The sequence below is a fragment of the Corythoichthys intestinalis genome, chromosome 6 (genome assembly GCF_030265065.1).
Source record: "Corythoichthys intestinalis isolate RoL2023-P3 chromosome 6, ASM3026506v1, whole genome shotgun sequence".
Classification (NCBI taxonomy): Eukaryota; Metazoa; Chordata; class Actinopteri; order Syngnathiformes; family Syngnathidae; genus Corythoichthys; species Corythoichthys intestinalis.
In genome coordinates this window covers 10,707,084-10,734,146 of record NC_080400.1, presented here as the reverse complement: position 1 = coordinate 10,734,146, position 27,063 = coordinate 10,707,084, and the positions used below count along the sequence as shown (strand labels likewise).

The following is a 27,063-nucleotide window of genomic DNA, read 5'->3' as shown; positions in this document are numbered from 1 at the left end:
AACCACAAGTAACAAGTGGACATTACACTGTGCTGTCATTTTAACCTGTTTGAGCGGGGCATGTGCGTTAAATGTGTCAAATATTTTAAAGTGATTAATTAAAAAAATTAATTACCGCCCGTTAACGCGATAATTTTGACAGCCCTTATTTATTTATATTTTATACTTTTATTCTTGCAAGGCACTTTCGAGATTTTACTTGTCCTGCACTGTAAAGGGAGATGCTCCATAATTTCACTGTACAACTGTATAATGACAATACGGGGCTACAGAGCTCAAGTGATTCTAATCGAATCTGATTTAAGACACGCATAAATATATACACATGTCACATGAATACTAATTAGTCTATGAATCACGCATGTCTTCAATTAACACTTTCTTCTACTGGCGCTTATATACACTACCTTCTTTTCCCACCAACGCATTCTATTTTTTCTTCCTATTTCACTATGCAACCCCCCTCACTAATTACACACTGGAAAGTGTTGACGTTTTGTACTGTTGTTACCCAAGTATTCACACTAGCTGATAATATCTTAAATCCATGTGAAATGTTTTCAATGGTTTCCAAAAAAATGCATTCAATCATTTTGAAATTAATTTTGCTACAAATTGATATAGACTGCATTGAACATGATCTGTTGATGACATCCATGACAGTCCATCATAATACACATCCTGACATCACTACATTCCTTATGATAATTATAAATACCTGTACTAGTATATGACACATATTAATTTTCCCATTTATTATGAATGGCTTCCGATCGCAGGCAAAGAGAATCATTCAATCATCATTACAGCGCCAATTTGGCGCAGTAATGATTCTTTATTAGGGTATAAGTAGGATAAGGATGCCAAAAATCTGACAGACTTTACCAAAAAGGAACTCTTCAATACTAAACAGCTTGACAGCATTCTCTCTCTCTCTCTCTCTCTCTCTCTCTCTCTCTCTCTCTCTCGCTCTCCCTCTCTCTCTCTAAAAAAAAAAACAACCTTAGTTTCTGCGACAACAACTACGATATACCAATTTCAAGCATAATAATACTAGTAAATCTGGGAAATTTTTAGCAAATCGTCTCGAACAGGAGTGGGAACCTCTCGGTACCTCACGATACGATACGATTTGCAATACAAAACTTGCAATAACGATGATCTGACGATATAGCGATACAACGATTTTCGATACATTGGTCAGGAAATCATTCTAGGATATTCTGAAAAAACTAATAAACAGAAAAACAAGCTTCTGCTGCGAACTGGAATGAGTTTATCACTAGTAGACGTCCAATCCATTTGAACTGGGAGGGTGGCAGCGAATTAACAAACGGATTGAACGTCTATGGCCGTCAATAGCAGCCAATGCCAGGCAATGAGTAATTTTGGGCCATTTAAGGTCATTTACCTGTTGATTTTCATTTACTTCCTGTTGATTTGGGGGTATTTTATGGGTCACTTGCCGTTTGTTTTTGCGTTACATAATAGAAAGTGACCTGGGAATCACCCAAATGAATAGGCAGTGACTCAAACTCAACAGGAAATGACCTGTAAATGCCCTAAAATGAAAAGCAAGTGACCTGTAAATGCCCCGAAAATTGGACTAAATGACTGTCAATGCTCTGGTTTTGAATGAACGAACGTTCCCAGTCTAAATGTATTGGACGTAGAGCACCGTCAATGGCAGCCTTTTAATTTTTTTAATTGACACCTTTTTAAAACGACATCTCCATTCTTAACAGGAGCATATCGATAACCTTTTGGGATACAACGTTAGAGATGTCCCGATCCGATATTTGGATCGGACGCCGATATCGGCAAAAAAATGCGCATCGGTATCGGATCGGCCGACACAGAAAAATTCCGATCCAGACTTCCGATCCAGTTTTTTTTTTGAAAATCCGGTCCGGGTTTTCCAGCGCACTGATATACATAATCCATTCCAGTTTTTGCGTTGGTTTCCCTAAAATCCGGTCCGCATTTTACGGCACTCCTTCAACACACTACATTACCGTCTCCCAATTTACCGAGAGACTTTATCGGTAAAAATGTCAGCTGTGTGGGATCATTTCACCTTAAAGGACGACAAAAACGAAGAGGCAGAGTGCAACATATGCCACAATAAAGTCAAGCGTGGTGGTAAAGCTGTAAGAAGTTTTAATACAACCAACCTAATCAAGCATTTAGCGAAATACCACCCCAAACAATATAAGGAGTATGTTAAGAAAACCGAAGACAAAAAGAAAGGTCCTACGCAACTAACACTGGCAGAAACTTTTGCTATGCGTGACAAACTGGCACTCGACAGTCCCAAAGCAAAGAAGAATTCATTCTGGATGACGAGCCATTATCTCTCGTGAGTAAAGCCGCACCGTCCAACACTTTTATGCTGCATTCCAGAGAAGTGGGAAGTCGGATTTATCCCACTCGGATGGTACCAGTTCTGACCTCAAGCGTTCCAAGCAAATGTAAACAACAAAGATGGCTGATTGCGACGAGGTGTTTTTTATTTTGGCCATCCAAAGACATTTTGACCTCTTGCGAACCTGCCTTCCTATAAGCCAGGGGTGCTCAAAGTTTTTTGCTCCAAGATCTACTTTTAAATGAGACAACCTCCCTACCTTAAGAGAGGAGGGTGAACTAAAAAAAAGAAAAACATTTAAATGTACAGTTACAGTAATTATGCTTTGTGAGCAACGTATGAGGTTATGTTGCTCACAAAACACAAATAACTGTGTACATTTAAAAAAATATAAATAAAAAATGGACGGTAAATTATGTTTGCTGACATAACATAATTAACTATGTACATTTAAAAAAAAAAAAATTTTTTTTTTTTTTTTTTTTTTTTTTGATGCTGCGAGCTACCCACACTAGCGTTGCGATCGACTGGTCGATCGCGATCGACGTAATGCCCACCCCTGCTATAAGCGATCAAATAGTAGAGGAAAAACGACGGCTGCGTTATAGCCCACACTGCAAACTGCCTTTTTTTTAGTTACATCCTTTGCTGATCGTCAATATAAAAACATAGCACAACAAAGATAATTCACTGTATGAGAAAAAAATACATGGCGTCTCAAATAAACTTGATTTACTTCATTATTGTGTTATCATTAAATGCGTTTTCATGAGCGCCATTTTGTCCAGTGACGTCAGATTGAAACAACTTGGAAGTCGGGGTAGTTATTTTTTCTCCGACTTTGCGACTTGGACCTCCCAGTTCGAGTGGCGTTCCAATGATATTTTCCTAGTCGGAGGTCGGAAAAGTCCGACAGCAATAGAGCCGGGTAATCCCAATGCTCAACTAACGGCTTTAGCTCAACTCATGCCGCTGGATAAAAAACACAAGAATACCTGACTGCTGCCGACAGCCGCTTCAAACTACGTCAACGTCGTTTTTACTGGAGATAATAGATATCATATGTATATAGAACTAGATGCAAAACGACATACTCGACTGCGTTAGCAACATTGAAATATTGAAAACCAGATGCGTTAGTAAACAGCCGCCATCTTAAAGCAGAAGACTTCCCTAGTAGGCTGTTGTGAATCTTCCAAGCGAACCTAATTAACTTTTTATCTAAAGTAGCCCTAAATCGGCAAAATCTTGACTTCAATCTATCTTCTAAACCAGGGGTCGGCAACCTATGACACGCGTGTCAGCACTGACACGCGAAGAGTTAACCAGTGACACGCGAGGGCATGGCAAAAAAAAAAAAAAAATGCGTGTTATGTTTATTGTCGGTTGTATCTTTATCAGTTGCTGAAGCGCCCCATCTTGTGGCCGTTTTATTTATTGGTTCTAAAACAGTAGAAGAAAAATGCAAATAGGAAGTTCTTCAAATGTGATTCAATGTGTTACATGGCAGCTCCACTCTCACAACTTGAGTGGCATTTGTGTTCTTTAGAGCAACGTCTGTGAGTATTTTGTTGTCAAATTGAGAATTACACTCTTTATATTGTCTTTAGGTTGCATGTTTGAGGGGAAATGTGTTTGATATTTCTAATTAAGAACTACTGAATACAGGCTAATTGTGTTTGCATATATGGATGGCATTTTTGTTATTTGCAGCATTGTTGCTGATTGCATGTATTTTTTCATTGTTTTAGTTTCACAAAAAAGAAAAGAGACACATAAATGATTACTGAAAACATCCGGAGTGTGAACCTTTTCATGTTTAGCTGTTTGGATAGCGGAAGCGAGCCCATTTACAATGCGCCTTTTTTACCGGAAATTAAGGCATTTTCAGTTGCGCGCCCTGTTATTTAGGGGCTTTACGGGACCGCCCCTCTCACCCACTCTGCCTGTGGCGTTATATGCGAGCAATAATGGATTTTGAGCACACCTCCAGCTCTTCCCCAATTTCTCGACTCCTGCGCTTGTCGGATTTTTTTCTCTGCGCGTTTAATTCAGCCCACGCTACTAACATGTCACAAAGCCGACCAATCAGAGAGCTGGCGGAAGTACACTGTGTTACCAATTGCACTTTTTGATAATTGCAACTCTGCACCATAGTGTGAAGTGGACAGGCGATTAACGTGGCTTGTTGTGGTCGATTCGCCCGGTGCTTACTTCAGAGAGGTGGTGATGTGTATAAAAACACAGTGACACGTTGGATGGTATTTTGCTGGAGACTTTTATTAACAAAACTAAAACCAGCATGGGACACAGCCACTTTTCATGGCGCTCTTCGCACAACTCTCTCTCAACACCTTGCTCCCTGCCTCTCTTTTTCTTACGCTTAACTAGTAAGCTGGTCATACTGTAGGGGACAGCGGCCCCTTGGGGGTGCCGGTAACAACTGGTTGGCTGGTTACTTCCGCTTGCTCTGTGCATTATGCCTCGAGAGCGTTGTGTGTGTGTCGCACAACAAGTGTCAAATGCCACTACGAGACAAAACATGAAATTCATGGAAAACAGGGCCAGGGATCACATTAAGGTAGGCATCTTTTGTATTTGTTATATAAAATCTAAAATTGTGCGTAGAATTCACTGTTAGTGAACAAGACAAAGTAGTCGCCTGTTCTGACTTCGAAGGTTAAAACAGCCCGCTCTGTACTGTGAGAGACCTGCACTGAGAATCACGCTTGTTCCCCTTTTCTTGCTGGGTTGTGTGTGTGTGATATGTTTACATAAGATGATGCTCAAGTTTTGATATTTTCTACAATATACTTTTATTTTTAAATTATTTGATAAGATCCAGGCTAGTTATGTGTGATTTTCCACTTCGAAGACTTTGAAACGTCCCTCGGTTCGGGTTAGCATGTCGGCTAGCTGTCACTCCTTCTGGTCTGTTTACATTCTCCGAAGCCGGGGAAGGGAAATGACATATGTCCGATTTAGGTGTCATAAAATATCGTTCGGGAGGTGTGACAGTAAAGGTGAAGTCGACTGTTTTGACCATTATGGAGTAATTTTGCCATGTCGTCTTGAATAAATGGATTTTTATTATTTTATATTCCATTTAGCACCAGATTGTTATTTGTCATGACAATGCCATTTATTTAGCAGTTGGGGAAAATACTTGGATAAAAAGAATATCCTGTAAAAATATTGAAGTAAAGAGACAGAAACAATGACATTTTGACGCTCTCTTCGTCGCGTTTTCCTCATTGTGAATAGTTCCCCCTCGACGGGCTGACTGGTCCTTCTCAAGCCATTTATATAGCTTTTGGGGAAAATACTTGGATAAAAAGAATATCCTGTAAAAATATTGAAGTAAAGAGACAGAAACAATGACATTTTGCCGCTCTCTTCGTCGCGTTTTCCTCGTTCTGAACAATTCCCCCTCAATGGGCTGAATAGTAAAACCGATGAGCCCAGTCTACCGCTGACGTCATCCACCTGTTGGGGACGCTAAAGCCCTATAATGGTAGGCGTGGCTAACCGGCAGATTAAAAGACTAATTTCTCGTCATCTGCGCTTTGCTAAATTGTTGTATATAGTCAAATCGTCTCAAAAAATGTTTCTAATTCACATAATAATGCCATTTAGGACTTTTTTTCTGGTGTCATATGCTCTTTAAGAGGACACCTTTTCACCAATCTGCTGTTTTACAAGTGCAATCAGTCGATTGCAGTCAGGTGCTTCTCATTTCTGCTGAAACCTCATTGGTTAAACTATCTGTGCTGGGTCAGTTGGAACAAAGACCAGGACCCACTGCGGCCCTCGAGGACCGGTTTGCCCAACACAAACAGTCTCCCGACTAACCTGCAAGCATTGTTCCAAATAAGAGAATCCTCCTACGATCTGAGAGGAAACAGAATGTTTTCCTATCAGACCATTAGGACTACAATGAAATCGTTCTCGATTGTAAACACTGGGGCTCGTCGATGGAATACATGTGATGCAGCGCTAACGAATATAAATTCATTAAGTTACTTCAAAAAAATGTATAAACAAAATATAATAAAACAGTACATTGACCAAAATCCATCGTAACTGTAGAACGCACACACATCACAGAGAAGATGTTCTCACAGCAAAGGATGATTAAATGTCAGGGTCAGAGAATAAGACATAACACTTGCACTTAGGATATGCCCTTCAGCAAAATCACATTACTGTGCTGCAATGACTTTTGAACGAAATGTGTAAGACTATGACTGGACTGTTACACAATATGCTGTTTGTGCGTCCCGGGCTGATGGGGGACGGGTTTCGATAAGCATCTGCTTTTCCCGTCTTCCTTGTCTGTCTTCGTCTTTCCTTCGGGTAAAATTCCACACTCTGAAACTGTCAATGATTTTGATGATGATGACAATGACAATAAATTAATTAATTCATTCATTCATTCATATATTGTTTAACTTTAGTTCCTATGTGAATATTAGTTCCTACTTTTTTTGTTGTGGTAGGAGGGTTTGGTATTGAACACGGGGCCATGTTGTTTATTATTATAGCAGAGAAGACAGCAGTAAATCAACAAAGACAAGTCAACTGTGCCCCGATCTACCACTCAAGAGATCTAATGGACTCAAAAAGTGGGTTACGATTGCATATTAGTTTGAAAACCGACCCTATCCACCGTATTTTTACACGAGTGACTTCCGGGCTGCCCGATCCTAGCTACCGGTAGTATTGAAGCAGGAGGGTCGCGTTTCGCGTAAAATAATAAACTCTGCCGTTCTTTTCCCGTGCGTCGTGTTGAGCCGCTTCTGTGACACGTCTAACATGCGGCCGCACTGCGACTGGTGTGCATTGGCTGATTGACTTTAACGCCCGCATGTCACTGCGTTCTCACGGCGGCCACGTTGTCGCGCCGTTGACGTTTCTGGGTTATACTGTCCTACCGTGTTGTTCCTCATGATAGTAGAGAAGACGGAGTAAATATAATCTACACAAAGAAACTGTAACCCGATTGACTCACAGCCTCGAAAAGTAAGGGTTACATTACGTCAGAAACTCGTTCGGTACGCCTCCGTTCCGAACCAAGCACCACGTACTGAAACAGTTCAATACAAATACATGTACCGTTACACCCTTACTCTCTACGTATTCTACGCTGAACTTTTGCCGTCATCTTTGGTGGACAGCCACTCCTTGGGAGAGAAGCAACAGTGCCAAAATCTCTCCATTTGTAGACAACTTCTCTGACTGTCGATTGATGAACATCCAGACTTTTAGAGATGGTTTTGTATCCTTTCCCAGCTTTATACAAATCAACAAACCTTAATAACAGGTCTTTGACAGCTTATTTGACTGAGCCATGATGCACATCAGACAATGCTTCTCATCAAGACATTTCTTACCTGGTGTGTGTTTTATAGTGGGCAGGGCAGCTTTAAACCATTCATCAGTGATTGGGCACACACCTTAAAATGTTTGGTAAAAATTGATTTCAATTACTCTTTAAGTCTCCTTAGCCAGAGGCTTGACTTACTTATTTTTCACCTTTCTGACATTATTTCCATGCTATCCTCATTAAAATATGAAAACCTATAAATGTTTGGGTGGTTTTAGTTAAAGCAGACACTGTATTCTCATCGTTGTGATTTTGACAAAGATCAGCTCACATTTGATGGTGATTTTATGCATAAATGTGAGAAATTCAAAAAGGTTGAGATACATTTTGATATCACTGTACCTTGAAAGCTTGGTGGAAAGGAATGGAAATTACGCCTTCACAATTAGCGCTGTGTAAATTTTCATCAATCTGGCACAATCCAGACATTTGAGTTCATAAACTATTCATTGAAAAAAATATAAAAATTGTGTCCCCAATCCAGAGGTTGCACTAAACTTTTTCGTTGTGTCATTTTGACTGACAGGGTCATAAAAATCCGTTCATAATCTATTTTTCCCGTCACTTAAATTTTTAAAATGATAATAATGACATATTCAATAGTATTTAGTTTTCATTCGTTTTTAATTAATATTCTGTCCGAACAAGCTTAACAGAGAATCCACACCGTGCCATCACACATCAAGCAGATGAATATGTAACTTTTTCGCTGCAGTGACAAAAACAGCTGACTGTGGCCCCAGTAGGTAGGCTACATATGGAACAATGAAATTAACAGTTCACCTGCTGTGGCCTGAACGCAGTCTCACACCTTCCTCCTGGTGCGCATGGACTTGAATTGCGTGCCCACTTGTGCATAATCAAATGTCTCAAGAAGAAACTTTTTTGAAAAAACTTCGGACATTCAGTTGCCTTGACATTTTTCCGAGTAAGGCCAACGACGTCATGCATCAAGAGAGACAATAGCTAATTAATATGCTCACTCGCCACCCTGTGGTCTGGGGTGTGAATTGCAACCTGTCAAAATGACAGATGGACTTCAGTTTTTTTCCGTCACCGTTTTACAAAACCGGTCAACGACGGAAAATATTCGGTTAAAGCGACCCCTGCCACAATCATTGATGAGTGGTTTAAAGCTGCCCTGCCTACTATAAAACACACACCTGGTAAGAAATGTCTTGATGAGAAAGAAGCATTGTCTGATGTGCATCATGGCTCAGTCAAATAAGCTGTCTGAAGACCTGCGATCAGTGATTGTTGATTTGTATAAAGCTAGGAAAGGATATAAAACCATCTCTAATAGTCTGGATGTTCATCAATCAACAGTCAGAGAAGTTGTCTACAACTGGAGAAAGTTTGGCATTGTTGCTTCTCTCCAAAGGAGTGGCCATCCAGCAAAGATGACGCCAAGAGTTCAGCGCAGCATACTCAGAGAGGTAAAAAAGAACCCTAGAGTGTCTGCTAAAGACTTACAGAAATCACTGGCACAGTCCAATACCTCTGTGCACACATTAACTATATGTAAAACTACGGCCAAGAATGGTGTTCATGGGAGGATTCCACGGAGGAAGCCACTGCTGTCTAAAAAAACATTGTTGCTTGTTTAATGTTCGCAGAGAGGCATTTGGACACTGCACAGAAGTTTTTGGCAAAATATTTTGTGGACTGATAAAACCAAATTTGAATTGTTGGGAGTAACACACAACGTCATTTGTGGAGGAGAAATTGAACAGCTCACCAAAATCGACACCTCATCCCCACTGTGAAGCATGGTGGAGGGAGCATCATGATTTGGGGCTGTTTTGCTGCCTCAGGGCCTGGACAACTTGTAATCATTAATGGAAGAATGAATTCAAAAGTTTATCAGGAGGTTTTGCGGGAAAACCTGAGGCTTTCTGTGAGACAGTTGAACCTAAAATGAGGATGGCTGCTGCAACAAGACAATGATCCAAAAAACAGAGGTAAATGAACTTCTGAATGGTTTCAGAAGAAAAAAAAAACAAGTTCTGGAGTGGCCAAGTCAAAGTCCAGACTTGAACCCTATAAATATGCTCTGGCATGACCTAAAGATAGCGATTCATGCCAGGCATCCCAAGAATCTGACTGAACTACAGCCGTTTTGTAGAGAAGAATGGGCCAAGATTAGTCCTGATCGATGACTGATCTGCAGCTACAGGAAGCATCTGGTTGCTGACAAGGGGAGGGGCACAAAATATTAAATGCGATGGTTCACTTGTTTAATTTTACCCCTTCTGTCATTGATTGCATACTATCCTCATTAAAATATGAAAACCTATAAATGTTTGGGTGGTTTTAGTTAAAGCAGACACTGTTTTTTCATCTGTGTGAGTTTGACAAAGATCAGATTACATTTGATAGGGATTTTATGCAGAAATGTGAGAAATTCCAAAAGGTTCAGATACTTTTTCATACCACTGTACTTGTGTGGCGATAATGGACCTGAAGGTTACGGAGGAATCAGAAAATTATGATAGCTCTGCTTCACTTGAAAATAACACTGTTTATGATCAAATCAATGGGTATGCCTGGTGGCCCACCAGGCACATACAGCACTGGGGGGAAATAGTGTACTTACAGTCAGGCAATTATACGTGAAGAAGTTGCTGATGCGCAGGCCTCCCTTGACCGGATCCGGCTTGGCCTCCATATCCGGAAAGAGCGGCGTGGCACCGGCGCCGAGCAAAAGTTCCGATGTAGCCTGGGGTCCGACGTATAAATTCTGAATGCTGAGGGCGGAGAGGCGCTGCAAGCTGTAACTGATCTGAAGATCAGAAAAACAATATGTCAGATCGGTTTTATTAAAAGTACAAAGATTACCGTACCTCAGTGTAAAGCAGGAAGCGGACCAAGCGCTCACTGAGCTTCTGCGTGGCCTTCTGAGACACTTCCTCGATGAGACTACGTCCCAGTTGGGCCTGCAGGAGGCGCTCCCACTCGGCTCGGAGGTTGAGTGCCGTGGACAGAGTCTTGAGGGCTTCCTCGGGCACTTTTATCTGTAGTTCCAACCAGCCGTCCACCACCAGATGGGAGCAGTCGGCATTGCTGTCTACTGAGTTGGCGACCAACAGCAGAGCCTGTTGACGCAGTGTGCACATGATTAGCAAGTTTAACTTTAACTCATTGGCTACCATTGACAGAGCTAGACGTTCAATTCATTTCAACTGGTAGAGAGCATTTGTTCTTCATTATGCAGCGGACCGTCATGATGCGAGCAACTCACCTTACGTGTTTTCATGATACGAACGTCGTCACGAGAGAAAGCGAGTCTCATTATGCTAACATATTTTCACTAAGGCTGTCATAATTATCGCGTTAACGCGCGGTAATTAATTTTTTAAATTAATCACGTTAAAATATTTGACGCAATTAACGCACATGCCCCGCTCAAACAGATTGAAATGACACCACAGTGCAATGTTACTTGTGTTTTTTGGAGTTTTGTCGCCCTCTGCTGGCGCTTGGGTGCGGCTGATTTTATGGGCTTAAGCACCCATGAGCATTGTGTAATTATTGACATCAACAATGGCGGGCTACTAGTTTATTTTTTGATTGAAAATTTAACAAATTTTATTAAAACGAAAACAATAAGAGGGGTTTTAATATAAAATTTCTATAACTTGTACTAACATTTATCTTTTAAGAACTACAAGTCTTTCTATCCATGGATCGCTTTAACAGAATGTTAATGCCATCTTGTTGATTTATTGTTATAATAAACAAATCCAGTACTTATGTACCGTATGTTGAAGGTATATATCCATCTTGTGTCTCATCTTTCCATTCCAACAATAATTTACAGAAAAATATGGCATATTTTATAGCTGGTTTGAATTGCGATCAATTACGATTAATTTATTTTTAAGCTGTAATTAACTCGATTAAAAATTTTAATCGTTTGACAGCCCTAATTTTCACCATACGAGCGACGCGCAAAATCCAGAAAAGCCTCTCTCTTGCTTGGCATACAGAAGTTCCTCGGCATTCCACCGGGTGGCATGCGTGCTCTCTTTCGCTTCGTCTCCCCAAGTGTCTCCGCGGGGCATACAAGCATCTCGCATCAAGAATGCCCCATTTGCCCACCTGCTACTCATTTTGTTTTCTCCTGTGATAAAATTTTGTCTCAAAGTGCATCCGAATCATTTGTGCTTACAAGTGAACATTAACCATGTCGCTTAGTTTATTTACACAAAAAATAAAGCTGATTTCCTTATTGATTGATTTAAATTTAGTTTTGTTCATGTTATGGTATCGTTTTGTTTTTGTTTTTTTTTAAATTATTACGGTGTATGTATGGCTGCCCGTTCTCTCTCTTCCTGCTCGGCTGGCTCGCACTTCAGTTACATCGCTATTACAACGCATTGACTCCAGCCATCATGGTAAGTGCTTGTATATAAATAACAGCTTTTATACTTTTCTTTTTCAAATTATTTAGCCGTAAAAATGATGCCCTGAATTATTATTTAGGGATCCGATGGGGTGTCATGGGAAGTGTTACACGAACTGGAATTCCAGTTATTTCTTAGAAAGGAAGAAATCAGTTCATGATACGAGCACATGCACGTTCCGAGCTTGGTCATGGAATGGATTGAGCTCACATCATGACGGTCCACTATATGTTTTTTACAGCTTATTAATTCACTGTACTTTCTTTATTTAAGTCGTTTATGATGACAGCGAGAACTAACCTGCAGTGCAGGAACACGCACACAGTTGGACAAATACGGCCTGTTAGTCTCCAGCAAAGTGACAAAGGCTAGGAGTTGATGTTTGCTGCTGTCTCGCCCTTTTTCCAAAAACACACACAAAAAAAGTTTGTTTTACACACATGCATGGCAGTTAGGAAGGTGAAAATGTGACTTTAACCACATCACAAAGAATTATGATCCCCCCCCCCCCAGTTACACGTCCAATTCATTTTGACCAGGAGGGGCGAATTCCCTTTTATTCATTTGCTCCTTCCAGCGCTAACAGAAATTAGCATCAGTTTGCTTAACTCAGTACTTCTCAAATAGTGGGGCGCGCCCCCCCAGGGGGCGCAGAGCGATGCCAGGGGGGGGCGCATGTGACCTCGGGGAACATGTTTTTTTTTTTTTGCTTTTTTTTGCCGTACTGGAATAAAGTGTACTTGCACATCCACTCAGTAGGTGGCAGTGGCGCTCTCATTTTCAGAGTGCGCGCAGTATTTTTGAACTAAGGAAGAGCACTCAGCACACACAGACAACAGATATGAAGAGCAGTGTGCCTCCGCCGTTTTCGAAAGCCGTTTTCCGACCGGACTCACTCACGCAGCGACCCACTGTCTTGTCCGGTTCTCACGTCGCCGCCCGAGAAGTGCCATTTTCGGCTTGGGATCGTCACGACGACCGCCCTCACCTACGGTTCTACCTCGGCCGCCGTGAATGCGCTTTTTTCGTGCCGTTTGCCTTTTAGCTTTGACTTTTAATACAGTGGGTGATGATGAAAGACCACTGTTTACTGTGTCTAAAAATAATTATAGCAGACAGCCAGAAGCCAAATCAATTAAGACGCCACTTAAAGACATTAGACCCCAATCTCATTGTTAAGCCGCTTGATTTTTTTCTGTGAAAACGTGCCGAATATTGCCAACAATCGTCCTGCTTTGTCAAGTGTTATATCAGTAAGCCAGTGAGCATTGTTAGCATGCTCATTGCAAAATAACTCCACACCATTGCAAAGGAGGTAAATACTGTGAGCAGCAAAAATAAAAACTGTCCTGTCCAAGGACACTTTTTTTTTTCTTTTATTCAGATTTGTTTTTTCGGTCAAATTTTTTGGCACATTGTCCTCATGAGTGAATGTTCCTAATCAATTTTAATTTGTTATTATTTACTGATTTTATTACATTCTATTTTTCTGTATCAAATGGTCAAAAATGTACCTTGAGTGTATTTTTTAGTTTGGATGTGATTTTTTTTTTTTAATTCAGGCAAATTGATGCACATCAAGTCTTCTCTGTTACAAACAAAACAATGTTAGTAAAGTTATACTTTATTATAAGTTGATCTATGTTACTTTTTTTCTTTATTAGAAAAAAAAGGACACAATGTTAGGCAGATGCGTATTTATAATAGTAATTTTAGAGACAAATGATACTATTTACAGTGGCGGCAGAGAGTTTGGGGGGGCGCGAAACATTTACGTCTTCCTTGGGGGGGCGTGACAGAAAATAATTGAGAAGCACTGGCTTAACTGAACTCTCAAAAAAACAGTGGTGGGTAGAGCAGCCAAGCATTTTACTTAAGTAAGGCTAGGTTTATACTGTAGGTCTTAATGCACAATTCCTAAGATTTGTCATATCTGTCTTTTGGTGTGCCCGTTCAGACTGCCTTTGTCCATTGAGCCCGGTGAAGTATTATGCTTGCGCACTAAATCGCAGTCCGACACGCGCTGAAAAAACTGACCCACAAGCGCAGGAGCTTCAAAGCAAACGACTACACATGTTGGCTAGGAGTGGGAACCTCTTGGTACCTCACAATACGATACGATTTGCGATACAAAGCTCACGATAACGATGATCTGACGATATGGCGTTACAACAATTATCGATACATTGGTCCGGAAATCATTCTACTACAAAAAACTAACAGGAAAACAAGCTTCTAGTGTGAATTGGAATTAGGTTATCACTAGAGGTGTGCAAAATTTCCGATTCTTAGATTATTCACGATTCGGCCGTGGAAGATTCGAGAACGATTCACAAACAACCAAATTCCGATTATTGAAATATGCCAAGTAAAGCGGAAGTACAACACACTCAGCGCGCCGCACAGTCTTCGGGACAATGAAGAACCAAACGAGAGGAGCTAAACATCATGCTTCTCATTACCCGGCCCCTCGGGTAATGCCAATGCTCAACTCACGGCTCCAGCTCAACTCATGCCACGAGATACAAAAAACACAACAACATACCTGACTGCTGCCGAAAAGCTGCTACAAAGTACATCCACATAATGTTACGTTAGATATCATTTATATAGGAATAGATGCAATATAGCTTCGGCAGTGTTAGCAGCACATCTACAAAAAGCTAGATGCAAGCGTTAGTAACGGCCGCCATCTTAAAGCAGTACACTTCCCTGCAAGGCCGTTGTAGCGAACCTTTCAAGCAAACCTAATTAACTTTTTATCTAAAATACTCCTAAATCGGTGAAATGTTGACTTGAATCTATTTTTAAAATAGTTTTAAAACCTTCACATGTCGAAAGTACACAAAAGGGAAATTATGGAATACCGGGAGCAATTTTAACAACTTTAACGGTTGATTCACAACATTAAATTAATTGAATGTAGTTTAAAGCTGCTGATAAAGAATGGGGACTGGAGTTTTTTATTTACTGTTATTTTTTTATATTTTTTTACTGCTATATGTTAACTTGATACTGAAATAGTAGTTTGGTTTACCCTGAGAGTATTTTTGAACAATTTTGGAACTAATGTACAAAACATAAAAAAAAATAAATAAATAAATAAATAAAAATTTAAAAAGGAGGGGGTTGCATCAATAATCGTTTTATAATCGAATCGGAGCCTCTGAATCGTAATCGTAATCGAATCGTTAGGTGCCCAAAGATTCCCAGCTCTAGTTATCACTAGTAGACGTTCAAACAATTTTACTGGGAGGGTGGCAGGGAATGAACGAATGATCGTCTATGGCTGTCAGTGGCAGTCAATGCCAGGCACTTAGGTAATTTTAGGCCATTTAAAGTCTCACTAGAACGGCACTAAACAAAAGTTACAGCATCATCACCTTTTCTAATGCAGATTCTTGACTCTTGACACCTTGTCCAATGCAGACTCTTGACAAGGTGATGATGCTGTAACTTTAGTTTGGTGCCGTTCCAGTGAGTTTTACAAAGATGACTGCCTGAAGAAGACATCAAAATTCCCTCAGTAAACATTGACACCTTTTTAAAATGATATCTCGATTCTTGGCAGGAGCATATCGATAACCTTTTGGGATACAAAGTATCACGATATATCACCATTTCGATATTTTGTCACACCCCTAATGCTGGCTGTACGTTATTCCAGGGTTATCATGTTTTGATTTCCAAAATGAGGACACAAATAACAGACATTAATTAATCCCTGTTTAGTCCTAAATTAAAAGTTTATATGGATTGATAGAACACATGCATGCTAGGGCTGCAGCTATCGAATATTTTAGTAGTCGATTAATCGATGAACTAGTTAATTCGAATAATCGCGTAATAAGGAACATGAAAAATTCAAATATATGCACTGAGCCTCAAACGGTATAATTTTTTTTTAAATGAGTATCTATGTACAAGAAAAAAACAATTGGCTAACTTGCATAGAAAAAGTTTGCTAGCTTAAATGCTATAAAATGCTGAAGTTTTTTTTACAATGCTGTTAAATTTTTCAGACACATATTCCCACAAAAAGCGGTTAAATATACCTATAAACTAAATTATGAATGAATTAAAAAAACATTAGCTCAAACAAAAACTTAGCTTACTTTGGTCTTACCAGGGGCTCATTTGTTCAGCCATGTGAAAAGAGGCAGAGCAGAGGGCAGTGTATCCACCCTAATCAACAAAACTGAATGGAAACACTTTCAAAATAAACCATTACAACACCACTTTAAACGAATTCTCGAACAAACAAAATTTAATTTGAGTATTTTTTTTTCTCATCGAATACTCGAGTTAAATCGTTTAATCACTGCAGCACTAATAATGCATGCACAGTGCTTGTGTGGTCGGTTTGCCCCGACTCGGCTATATAAGCAATACTAAAATATTGCTTATTTGGCGCATAGAAAGATAAGCGAGCATTATCAGGCTTATCCTTTTCTTCATTTTATTTTTATGACTGTTGTTAAGCCTGCCTCCAGCGTAAAAGCTGTTCAAGCTAGGCGCTAACACTAACGTACAGCTACATCGCTGCCGTCATTCTTGCCGCTCTCGCTCTTTGCTGATGTCATAACTTAACGCACGTAACAACACGTCACCTTTGCTCATTAGTATTCATGACGTTAGCAACTGTCGCTGGGGGGGGGAGGGGTCAAGCTTGCGTTTATCCCTGGTGCTAGATGCATGTAAATAGTGAACGAACGAGATGTTTACTGACATTGGTTTTGTGGCAAAAACAATAGCAACAGCTTCAAAATAAACAAATTGATATAGTGAATATGGCCTCTACACTCCGGCCCCTAATCATGCAGACTTTTGACTTTGTTTTGAAGATACAGTGCCCTCCATAATTATTGGATTTATAATAATTATTTGTTTTTTAGCTTCTAACATTTTTTTTTCTTCTAAATAATATGGGACCTTAATGGAAAAAGAGAGAAATCCAACCTTCAATACGAGTGCATGTATTCAGTGGGGGAAAAAATCCCACATAAATAAATAATTATTTGACATCAAATAATGTGTGTCACAATTATTAGCACCCCTGGTGTTAATACTTTGTACAACCCCCTTTTGCCAACAAAACAGCACCTAATCTTCTCCTATAATGTTTCACAAGATGGGAAAAGACAGAAAGAGGGATCTTCAGCCATTGCTCTTTGCAAAATCTCTCTAAATCATCCAGAGACCTGGGTCCTCTCCTCTGTACTCTCCTCTTCAGCTCACCCCACAGGTTTTCAATGGGGTTGAGGTCTGGGGACTGAGATGGCCATGGGAGGAGCTTGATTTTGTGTCTGGTGAACCATTTCTGTGTAGATTTGGCCATATGTTTTGGGTCATTGTCTTGCTGAAAGACCCAGTGACGACCCAGTGATCTTCAGCTTTCGGGCAGAGGGCAACAGATTTTGATTTAAAATGTGCTGGTATTTCAAATAATTCATGATGCCATGCACCCTAACAAGGGTCCCAGGGCCTTTGAAAGCGAAACAGGCCCACAGCATCACTGACCCACCCCAATACTTCACAGTGGGTATGAGGTGCTTTTCAGCATGCGCATCTTTCGTGGCACGCCAGACCCACTTAGAGTGTTTGTTGCCAAAAAGCTCAATCTTGGTCTCACCTGACCAAAGCACACGGTCCCAGTTGAAGCCCCAATACCGCTTGGCGAACTCCAGACGTTTGCGTTTATGATTGTGAGTGAGGGAAGGTTTTCTCCATGCATGCCTCCCAAACAGCTTGTTGGCGTGTAGACAGCACCTCATACCCACTGTGAAGTATGGGGGTGGGTCAGTGATGCTGTGGGGCTGTTTCGCTTCCAGAGGAGAGTACAGAGGAGAGGACCCAGGTCTCTGGATGATTTAGAGAGATTCTGCAAAGACGAATGGCTGAAGATCCCTCTTTCTGTCTTTTCCAATCTTGTGAAACATTATAGGAGAAGATTAGGTGCTGTTTTGTTGGCAAAAGGGGGTTGTACAAAGTATTAACACCAGGGGTGCTAATAATTGTGACACAAATTATTTGATGTCAAATAATTATTTCTTTATGTGGGATTTTTTCCCCCACTTAATAAATGCACTCGTATTGAAGGTTGGATTTCTCTCTCTTTTTTTCCCATTAAGGTCCCATATTATTTAGAAAAAAAACTCATACAACTCAAACACATAATTATTATAAATCCAATAATTATGGAGGGCACTGTAGAACTGAAGCAGCGTCTCCAAGCTTGAGAGAATCTTGGACTCTGGCTCCTTCCTCTTTGTCTGTAATGCTTTAATTGAGTCCATATGACATCTGTCCTCATACGGTTGCCCAATGTCGCAAAGCCAACCTTTCACCTTCTTGATTAATCCAAAATAAATTTCTCTTTTTTTCTCAATGATTCCGTAAAGCAGCTTGATCAGGAGGAATATTTAATTTCAGTAGTGAGTCATGATTTTCACGGGCATCCTTTAAGCACTTCATCATAATGTCAAACTGCGTTTGCACTTCAGAAGCATTCTCAACTGCGTCCATTAGCACTTTGAGATTTTCCATTGAAGCAGTCCTTTTTATATGCTTTGGAGCGTGTTCATTTGCATTTTAGAACCCTCATACATTTTGTGTATTTTCCTTTTTATACACAATTAGCATGAAAAATGTACCATCAATGAACTTAGGATGACATTTCATATAACCGCAAAGCAAATGCAATGGAAAAAAGCACAGTGAATGAAACAAACAACACTTATATGCATTAAATAATCGCCCAGCAACAAACACAAATAATGAACCACTCAACAATCAAGAATGAATACAACTCCAATAACAACTCCATTAGCTGTCATTAAAGCAGTCAGTTCGCGTTCCGCGCCTAAATGTCCAGGTACACAAAGCAACGTAGAATGTCAAATCAAATGGGCGCAGCACCACACGTCAAAGTAAACTCCAATAATTGTAAGCCGTTTCCCTGTACAGCTATATTTAATGTCGTTGTACATTTCCCCGTCTTGACACTTTGTTGCCAGTGTTACGCTGATGGTTGGTGGGTTTTACGTCCGCGAATCCTCCTTCAAACAATTGTGAGGTCAGCAATGTGAATCCCCCTCCGAACAATTGTGATTTCAGGGAAATGGTGCTTTTTGCTGATGACACTAATATATTTTGCTCAGGTAGCAACCTAAACAGATTGGCCAACAAGTGAATGAGGAATTAGGCAAGCTACAAGAACGGTTCAATGCCAACAAATTGTCACTAAAACTTAGTAAAACTAAATATATGCTATTTGGCAAAAAAGGACTGAAAGAACATCTAGATATTCAAGTAAATCAGGTGGCTATTGAACGTGTTAGAGAACACAAGTTATTAGGTGTAATACTTGATGCTTCATTAACATGGAATGCACATATAAGACAACTGAAAAATTTATAGTGCACTGTTAACCCTATTTGACTTACTGCGTTGAAATTTGGGGAAACACCTACAAATGCCGATTACACCCTCTGTTGGTCATCCAGAAAAAAGCAATACGGACTATTTATAAGCCAAAATACAGAGCACATACACACGAGTTATTTATCAAATCCAATTTATTGAAGTTGTATGATTTAATAAATTTCAAAACGGGACAGATGATGCACAAAGCCTCAACTAATACCCTTTCGTATGACCTACAAAGTCGTTTCCAGGCTAGGGAAAAGAAATACGATTTGAGGGGAGAAAATGTGTTTAAACTTAACTATGCTAGAAAAACACTAAAATCATTTTCGGCCCCTTACTCTGGTGTACATTTTTGGAATGAATTAGATTCTACAGTGACTAGTTCAGGGTCATTTGCTGTTTTTAAGAGGAGGTATAAACAAATTTTATTAAATGATTGTGTTGCTGAGTCAAGCTAACTCTAGGTCATAATATGAATTGTACAATAAGTTTTAATGGGTCTTTCCTTAATCTTAGAGGTTCACAGGATGTGGTTTTTACTTAATGTACTGGCATTTTAGCAAACTCCAATAACGCCAATAGTGAGTACTAGAGATGTCCCGATCGATCGGGCCTTTTCAAAGTATCGGAATCGGCAAAAAAATATCGGCCATGCCTTTTTTTAATTTTTTTTTTTTTTTTTATTAAATCGTTTTCTAATTGTATTTAACGTTACAGAAATAATATGTTACACTTATCCAGAGTCTTTAGGCTTAAGGTGGGGTTATCAAATTTATCCCAATAACGGCGGTAATTAATTTTTAAAAAAATGTATCATGTTAAAATATTTAACGCAATTAATGCATGCGCTGCACGACCCACTCACGCATTGTCGCGCTCAATCTGTATTGGCCCCGTTTTGCCTATATAGAGAGCTAAAAGGCTGTGTTAAATGAGTAGCGTGAATATTGGCAGCCGTTGGAGCCTGATTTTAATTGGCTAAAGCCTTACAATCCCTCTCCCTACGATTAGAAATATCATGGGAAGCAATGTGGGGAAGCAAGGTAGCAATTAGGGCTGAGCGATATGGCCTTAAGTACGTATCACGATAAATTGAGCAGATTTACCTCGATAATGATAAATGACGATAAATTCACCCAAGCAGACTGTTATATAATTTGAAAATTTGAATCAATGCATGGAATACAAATTAACCGTTTGTCGTTAAATTTATTTAACCAGCTTTCAATTTAACAATTGCACATGCAGTCTAAACATTAAGTATAAAAAAAAAATCTTGTAAACAATAAGAATTCTAGTGTGAACATTTATAACAGCTTGTATGACTTGAAAAATGTACAACATTATAAAAATCAATATGACGACTGTGCAAACATGTCATTCTAACACAAATGACTTGCAGCTTTAACAGTACACTTCAGACAACTTATTGGTAATGGCTGCTGTGACATAATTATTCAACACAAGTGTTTACGTTAGGGTGACCAAACGTCCTTTTGCCCAGACAAGTCCTACTTTCACGTAGTGTCCTCGTGGTCTGGGCGGGTTTTATAAATTCATAAAAATGTCCGGTTTTTATGATTTTTCACGGGACGAATTTGAAGAGAATCCCTCCGACCGCTGGGTGGCAGCAGTTGACATGGCTCCTACGAGAATGGAAGGAAGTAGTAGTTCTTCTTGTTTTTGTTGGCAGTTTACCCCTATCATGAGGCATTACCACCATCTACTGGGTTGACGATTTGGCCACAATGCCTGAAGTTTTTTTTTTTTTTTTAATGATAAATACATATATAATGGCAACTGTTGACTTCTGTCAGAGCTTTGACTGTAAAATCCCGTTTGGTGTCGCATCGGCGCGCTGCCGATGATTGTAAACTTTTATAGCAAAGTTTGATTTTTGCCTCAGCTAGCTATCAGTAAGCTAAACCGCTCTAGGCATTATGGGAAACGTAGTTTTGAACTGCTACATTTGGAAACATGCTGATTGAATAGTTTGTCAGTTTAATTCGGTTTTTGTTTGTGTGCAATATAGAACATTGAATGAGAACATCAATTGAATGGGAATAACAATTTGTCAAGGACAATTGTCGTGATAGTAATTTATAAAAATGTTTAGTTGGCATGTAGCCTACTGTGTGTATGTGTATTGACTGGACTACATTTCCATGGGTCTGCATTTTATATATATACATATTATATATATATATATATATATATATATATATATATATATACATGTTATATATATATATATATATATATATATACATATTATATATATATATATATATATATATACATGTTATATATATATATATATATATATATATATATATATATATATATATATATATATATATATATATATATATATACATATATATATATATATATTTTTTTTTTTTAAAGTCTTTTTTTTTTTTTTTTTTCCCAAACTGCATTTTTCCATCCAGAGTGAGGGGGCACACTTTAAATATAGCAAACATTACAGCTATGATAAAGAAAGCTCAGCAGCATCTGCACTTCCTGCGAGTCCTCAGGAAGAACTAGCTGGATAGGACCCTGCCGCTGGCCTTCTACCACTCATCCATTGAGAGCCTGCTAACATACTGCATTTCCACCTGGTACAGGAGCTGCACTGCTGCAGACAGGGAGAGGCTTCAGAGGACAGTCAAGACGGCGCAGAGGATCATTGGCTGTCCTCTCCCCACCTTGATGGACATATACTCCTCTCGATGCCTCAGCAGAGCTCTAAACATCCTGAAGGATAGCTCACATCCTGGTTCCCGGTTGTTTGAACTGCTCCCCTCTGGGAGACGCTATAGGTGTTTAAAAGCAAGAACAAACAGACTGAGGAACGGTTTCTTTGCTAAAGCCATCTCCACCCTAAACAGCCATATGTAACACCACATCCCCCAATGTCCAATATTCATTACATGCAATATACAATGTGCAATACTTACTAAGTGCAATATTTAATGTCTGTCAACTTCTGCTACTTAATTTCTATTCACACATATTCTATGTGCAATACTTATTTACATGAAATATTAATGTGCAATATTCAATGCCCTCACTCTCAACTGATGCTACCTCACTTCAATTATTTGCACTGCCTGAACATAGGACTACCTCATACATATTTTACATTTATTTTAGGGCTGTCAAACGATTAAAATTTTTAATCGAGTTAATTACAGCTTAAAAATTCATTAATCGTAATTAATCACAATTCAAACCATCTATAAAATATGCCATATTTTTCTGTAAATTATTGTTGGAATGGAAAGATAAGACACAAGACGGATATATACATTCAACATACGGTACATAAGTACTGTATTTGTTTATTATAACAATAAATCAACAAGATGGCATTAACATTATTAATATTCTGTTAAAGCGATCCATGGATAGAAAGACTTGTAGTTCTTAAAAGATAAATGTTAGTACAAGTTATAGAAATTTTATATTAAAACCCCTCTTAATGTTTTCGTTTTAATAAAATTAGTAACATTTTCAATCAAAAAATAAACTAGTAGCTCGCTATTATTTATGTCAATAATTACACAATGCTCATGTGGTGCTGAAACCCATAAAATCAGTCGCACCGAAGCGCCAGCAGAGGGCGACAAAACACCGAAAACCACAAGTAACAAGTGGACATTACACTGTGCTGTCATTTTAACCTGTTTGAGCGGGGCATGTGCGTTAAATGTGTCAAATATTTTAAAGTGATTAATTTTAAAAAAGAATTACCGCCCGTTAACGCGATAATTTTGACAGCCCTTATTTATTTATATTTTATACTTTTATTCTTGCAAGCCACTTTCGAGATTTTACTTGTCCTGCACTGTAAAGGGAGATGCTCCACAATTTCACTGTACAACTGTATAATGACAATACGGGGCTACAGAGCTCAAGTGATTCTAATTGAATCTGATTTAAGACACGCATAAATATAGACACATGTCACATGAATACTAATTAGTCTATGAATCACGCATGTCTTCACTTAGCACTTTCTTCTACTGGCGCTTATATACACTACCTTCTTTTCCCACCAACGCATTCTATTTTTTCTTCCTATTTCACTATGCAACCCCCCTCACTAATTACACACTGGAAAGCGTTGACGTTTTGTACTGTTGTTACCCAAGTATTCACACTAGCTGATAATATCTTAAAGCCATGTGAAATGTTTTCAATGGTTTCCAAAAAAATGCATTCAATCATTCTGAAATTAATTTTGCTACAAATTGATATAGATTGCATTGAACATGATCTGTTGATGACATCCATGACAGTCCATCATAATCCACATCCTGACATCGCTATATTCCTTATGATAATTATAAATACCTGTACTAGTATATGACACATATTAATTTTGTCTCATTTATTATGAATGGCTTCCGATCGCAGGCAAAGAGAATCATTCAATCATCATTACAGCGCCAATTTGGCGCAGTAATGATTCTTTATTAGGGTATAAGTAGGATAAGGATGCCAAAAATCTGACAGACTTTACCAAAAAGGAACTCTTCAATACCAAACAGCTTGACAGCATTCTCTCTCTCTCTCTCTCTCTCTCTCTCTCTCAAAAAAAAAAAACCCCAACAACCTCAGTTTCTGCGAAAACAACTACGATGTACCAATTTCGAGCATAATAATACCAGTAAATCTGGGACATTTTTAGCAAATCGTCTCGAATAGGAGTGGGAACCTCTCGGTACCTCACGATACGATACGATTTGCAATACAAAGCTTGCAATAACGATGATCTGGCGATATAGCGATACAACGATTTTCGATACATTGGTCAGGAAATCATTCTAGGATATTCTGAAAAAAACTAATAAACAGACAAACAAGCTTCTGCTGCGAACTGGAATGAGTTTATCACTAGTAGACGTCCAATCCATTTGAACTGGGAGGGTGGCAGCGAATTAACAAACGGATTGAGCGTCTATGGCCGTCAGTAGCAGCCAATGCCAGGAAATGAGTAATTTTGGGCCATTTAAGGTCATTTACCTGTTGATTTTCATTTACTTCCTGTTGATTTGGGGGTATTTTATGGGTCACTTGCCTTTTGTTTTTGCGTTACATAATAGAAAGTGACCTGGGAATCATCCAAATGAATAGGCAGTGACTCAAACTCAACAGGAAATGACCTGTAAATGCCCTAAAATGAAAAGCAAGTGACCTGTAAATGCCCCGAAAATTGGACCAAATGACTGTGAATGCTCTGGTTTTGAATGAATGAACGTTCCCAGTCTAAATGTATTGGACGTCGAGCACCGTCAATGGCAGCCTTTTTATTTTTTTAACTGACACCTTTTTAAAACGACATCTCCATTCTTAACAGGAGCATATCGATAACCTTTTGGGATACAAAGTTAGAGATGTCCCGATCCGATATTTGGATCGGATCGGACGCCGATATGGGCAAAAAAATGCGCATCGGTATCGGACCGGCCGACACGGAAAAATTCCGATCCAGACTTCTGATCCAGTTTTTTTTTTGGAAAATCCAGTCCGGGTTTTCCAGCGCACTGATATACATAATCCATTTCCAGTTTTTGCATCGGTTTCCCTAAAATCCAGTCCGCATTTTACGGCACTCCTTCAACACACTACATTACCGTCTCCCAATTTACCGAGAGACTTTATCGGTAAAAATGTCAGCTGTGTGGGATCATTTCACCTTAAAGGACGACAAAAACGAAGAGGCAGAGTGCAACATATGCCACAATAAAGTCAAGCGTGGTGGTAAAGCTGTAAGAAGTTTTAATACAACCAACCTAATCAAGCATTTAGCGAAATACCACCACAAACAATATAAGGAGTATGTTAAGAAAACCGAAGACAAAAAGAAAGGTCCTACGCAACTAACACTGGCAGAAACTTTTGCTTTGTGTGACAAACTGGCACTCGACAGTCCCAAAGCAAAGAAGAATTCATTCTGGATGACGAGCCATTATCTCTCGTGAGTCAAGACGCACCATCCAACACTTTTATGCTGCATTCCAGAGAAGTGGGAAGTCGGATTTATCCCACTCGGATGGTACCAGTTCCGACCTCAAGCGTTCCAAGCAAATGTAAACAACAAAGATGGCTGATCGCGACGAGGTGTTTTTTTATTTTGGCCATCCAAAGACATTTTGACCTCCAGCGAACCTGTCTTCCTATAGGCGATCAAACAGTAGAGGAAAAACGACGGCTGCATTATAGCCCAAACTGTAAACTGCCTTTTTTTTAGTTACATCCTTTGCTGATCGTCAATATAAAAACATAGCACAACAAAGATAATTCACTGTATGAGAAAAAAATACATGGCGTCTCAAATAAACTTGATTTACTTCATTATTGTGTTATCATTAAATGTGTTTTCATGAGCGCCATTTTGTCCAGTGACGTCAGATTGAAACAACTTGGAAGTCGGGGTGGTTATTTTTTCTCCGACTTTGCGACTTGGACCTCCCAGTTCGAGTGGCGTTCCAATGATATTTTCCTAGTCGGAGGTCGGAAAAGTCTGACAGCAATAGACCCGGGTAATCTCAATGCTCAACTAACTGCTTTAGCTCAACTCATGCCGCTGGATAAAAAACAAGAATACCTGACTGCTGCTGACAGCCGCTTCAAACTACGTCAACGTCGTTTTACTGGAGATAATAGATATCAAATGTATATAGAACTAGATGCAAAACGACAGACTCGACTGCGTTAGCAACATTGAAATATTGAAAACCAGATGCGTTAATAAACAGCCGCCATCTTAAAGCAGAAGACTTCCCTAGTAGGCTGTTGTGAACCTTCCAAGCGAACCTAATTAACTTTTTATCTAAAATACCCCTAAATCGGCAAAATCTTGACTTGAATCTATCTTCTAAACAGTTTTAAAACTTTGACATGTCGAAAGTAGACAGAAGGGAAATTTTGGAATAACGGGAGCAATTTTAACAACTTTTAACAGTTGATTCGCAAAATTAAATGAATTGAATGTAGTTTAAAGCTGCTGATACAGAATGGGGACTTGAGTATTTTATTTACTGTTTTAAAATGTTAACTTGATACTGAAATAGTCATTTATTTAAACCTGAGAGGCTTTTATACAATTTTTCTAACTAATGCACGAAACATTAAAAGCATCTAATAGCTTGGGGGATTTGTGGGATTTTCCACTGAGGTTGTTGGTGTGTTTTGCTTTTTTAAGACAGTTTACAATATTATTTGCACGTTTTACTGACTGACTATGCCATTTCTGTTTGACAAACACAAAACATTATAAATAACACTGAATAAACAGGTCAGTTTCTTGTTACCAACCGTTGTGTGTTATTAAAACTCACCTAATTCAGCTGGCTAGTTGTTATCAAGAGTACTAAAACCTTTTTCAACAAGAGTCTGACAACTAAGTAGGGGGGCTAAATAACTTTAAACTTTAACATATGCTCAGATAGGTCGGTATCGGCCAG

The 27,063-nt window shown here is 39.2% G+C and overlaps 1 protein-coding gene across 2 annotated transcripts in view; it reads right to left on the bottom strand.

Moving 5' to 3' along the window:
* The window catches only part of LOC130917637 (probable ATP-dependent RNA helicase DHX34), a 71,193-nt gene that overhangs the window by 10,230 nt on the left and 33,900 nt on the right, over positions 1–27,063 (bottom strand). For both annotated transcript variants that reach the window (XR_009063505.1, XM_057839237.1), the window contains exons 11-13: positions 12,458–12,555; positions 10,595–10,846; positions 10,348–10,533 (exon numbers count right to left, since the gene is read on the bottom strand). Coding sequence is in view for 1 of the 2 variants with exons in the window: in XM_057839237.1 (XP_057695220.1) it covers positions 10,348–10,533; positions 10,595–10,846; positions 12,458–12,555 (536 nt within the window). In the remaining variant the exon portion in view is untranslated. The remainder of the gene's footprint in view (positions 1–10,347; positions 10,534–10,594; positions 10,847–12,457; positions 12,556–27,063) is intronic.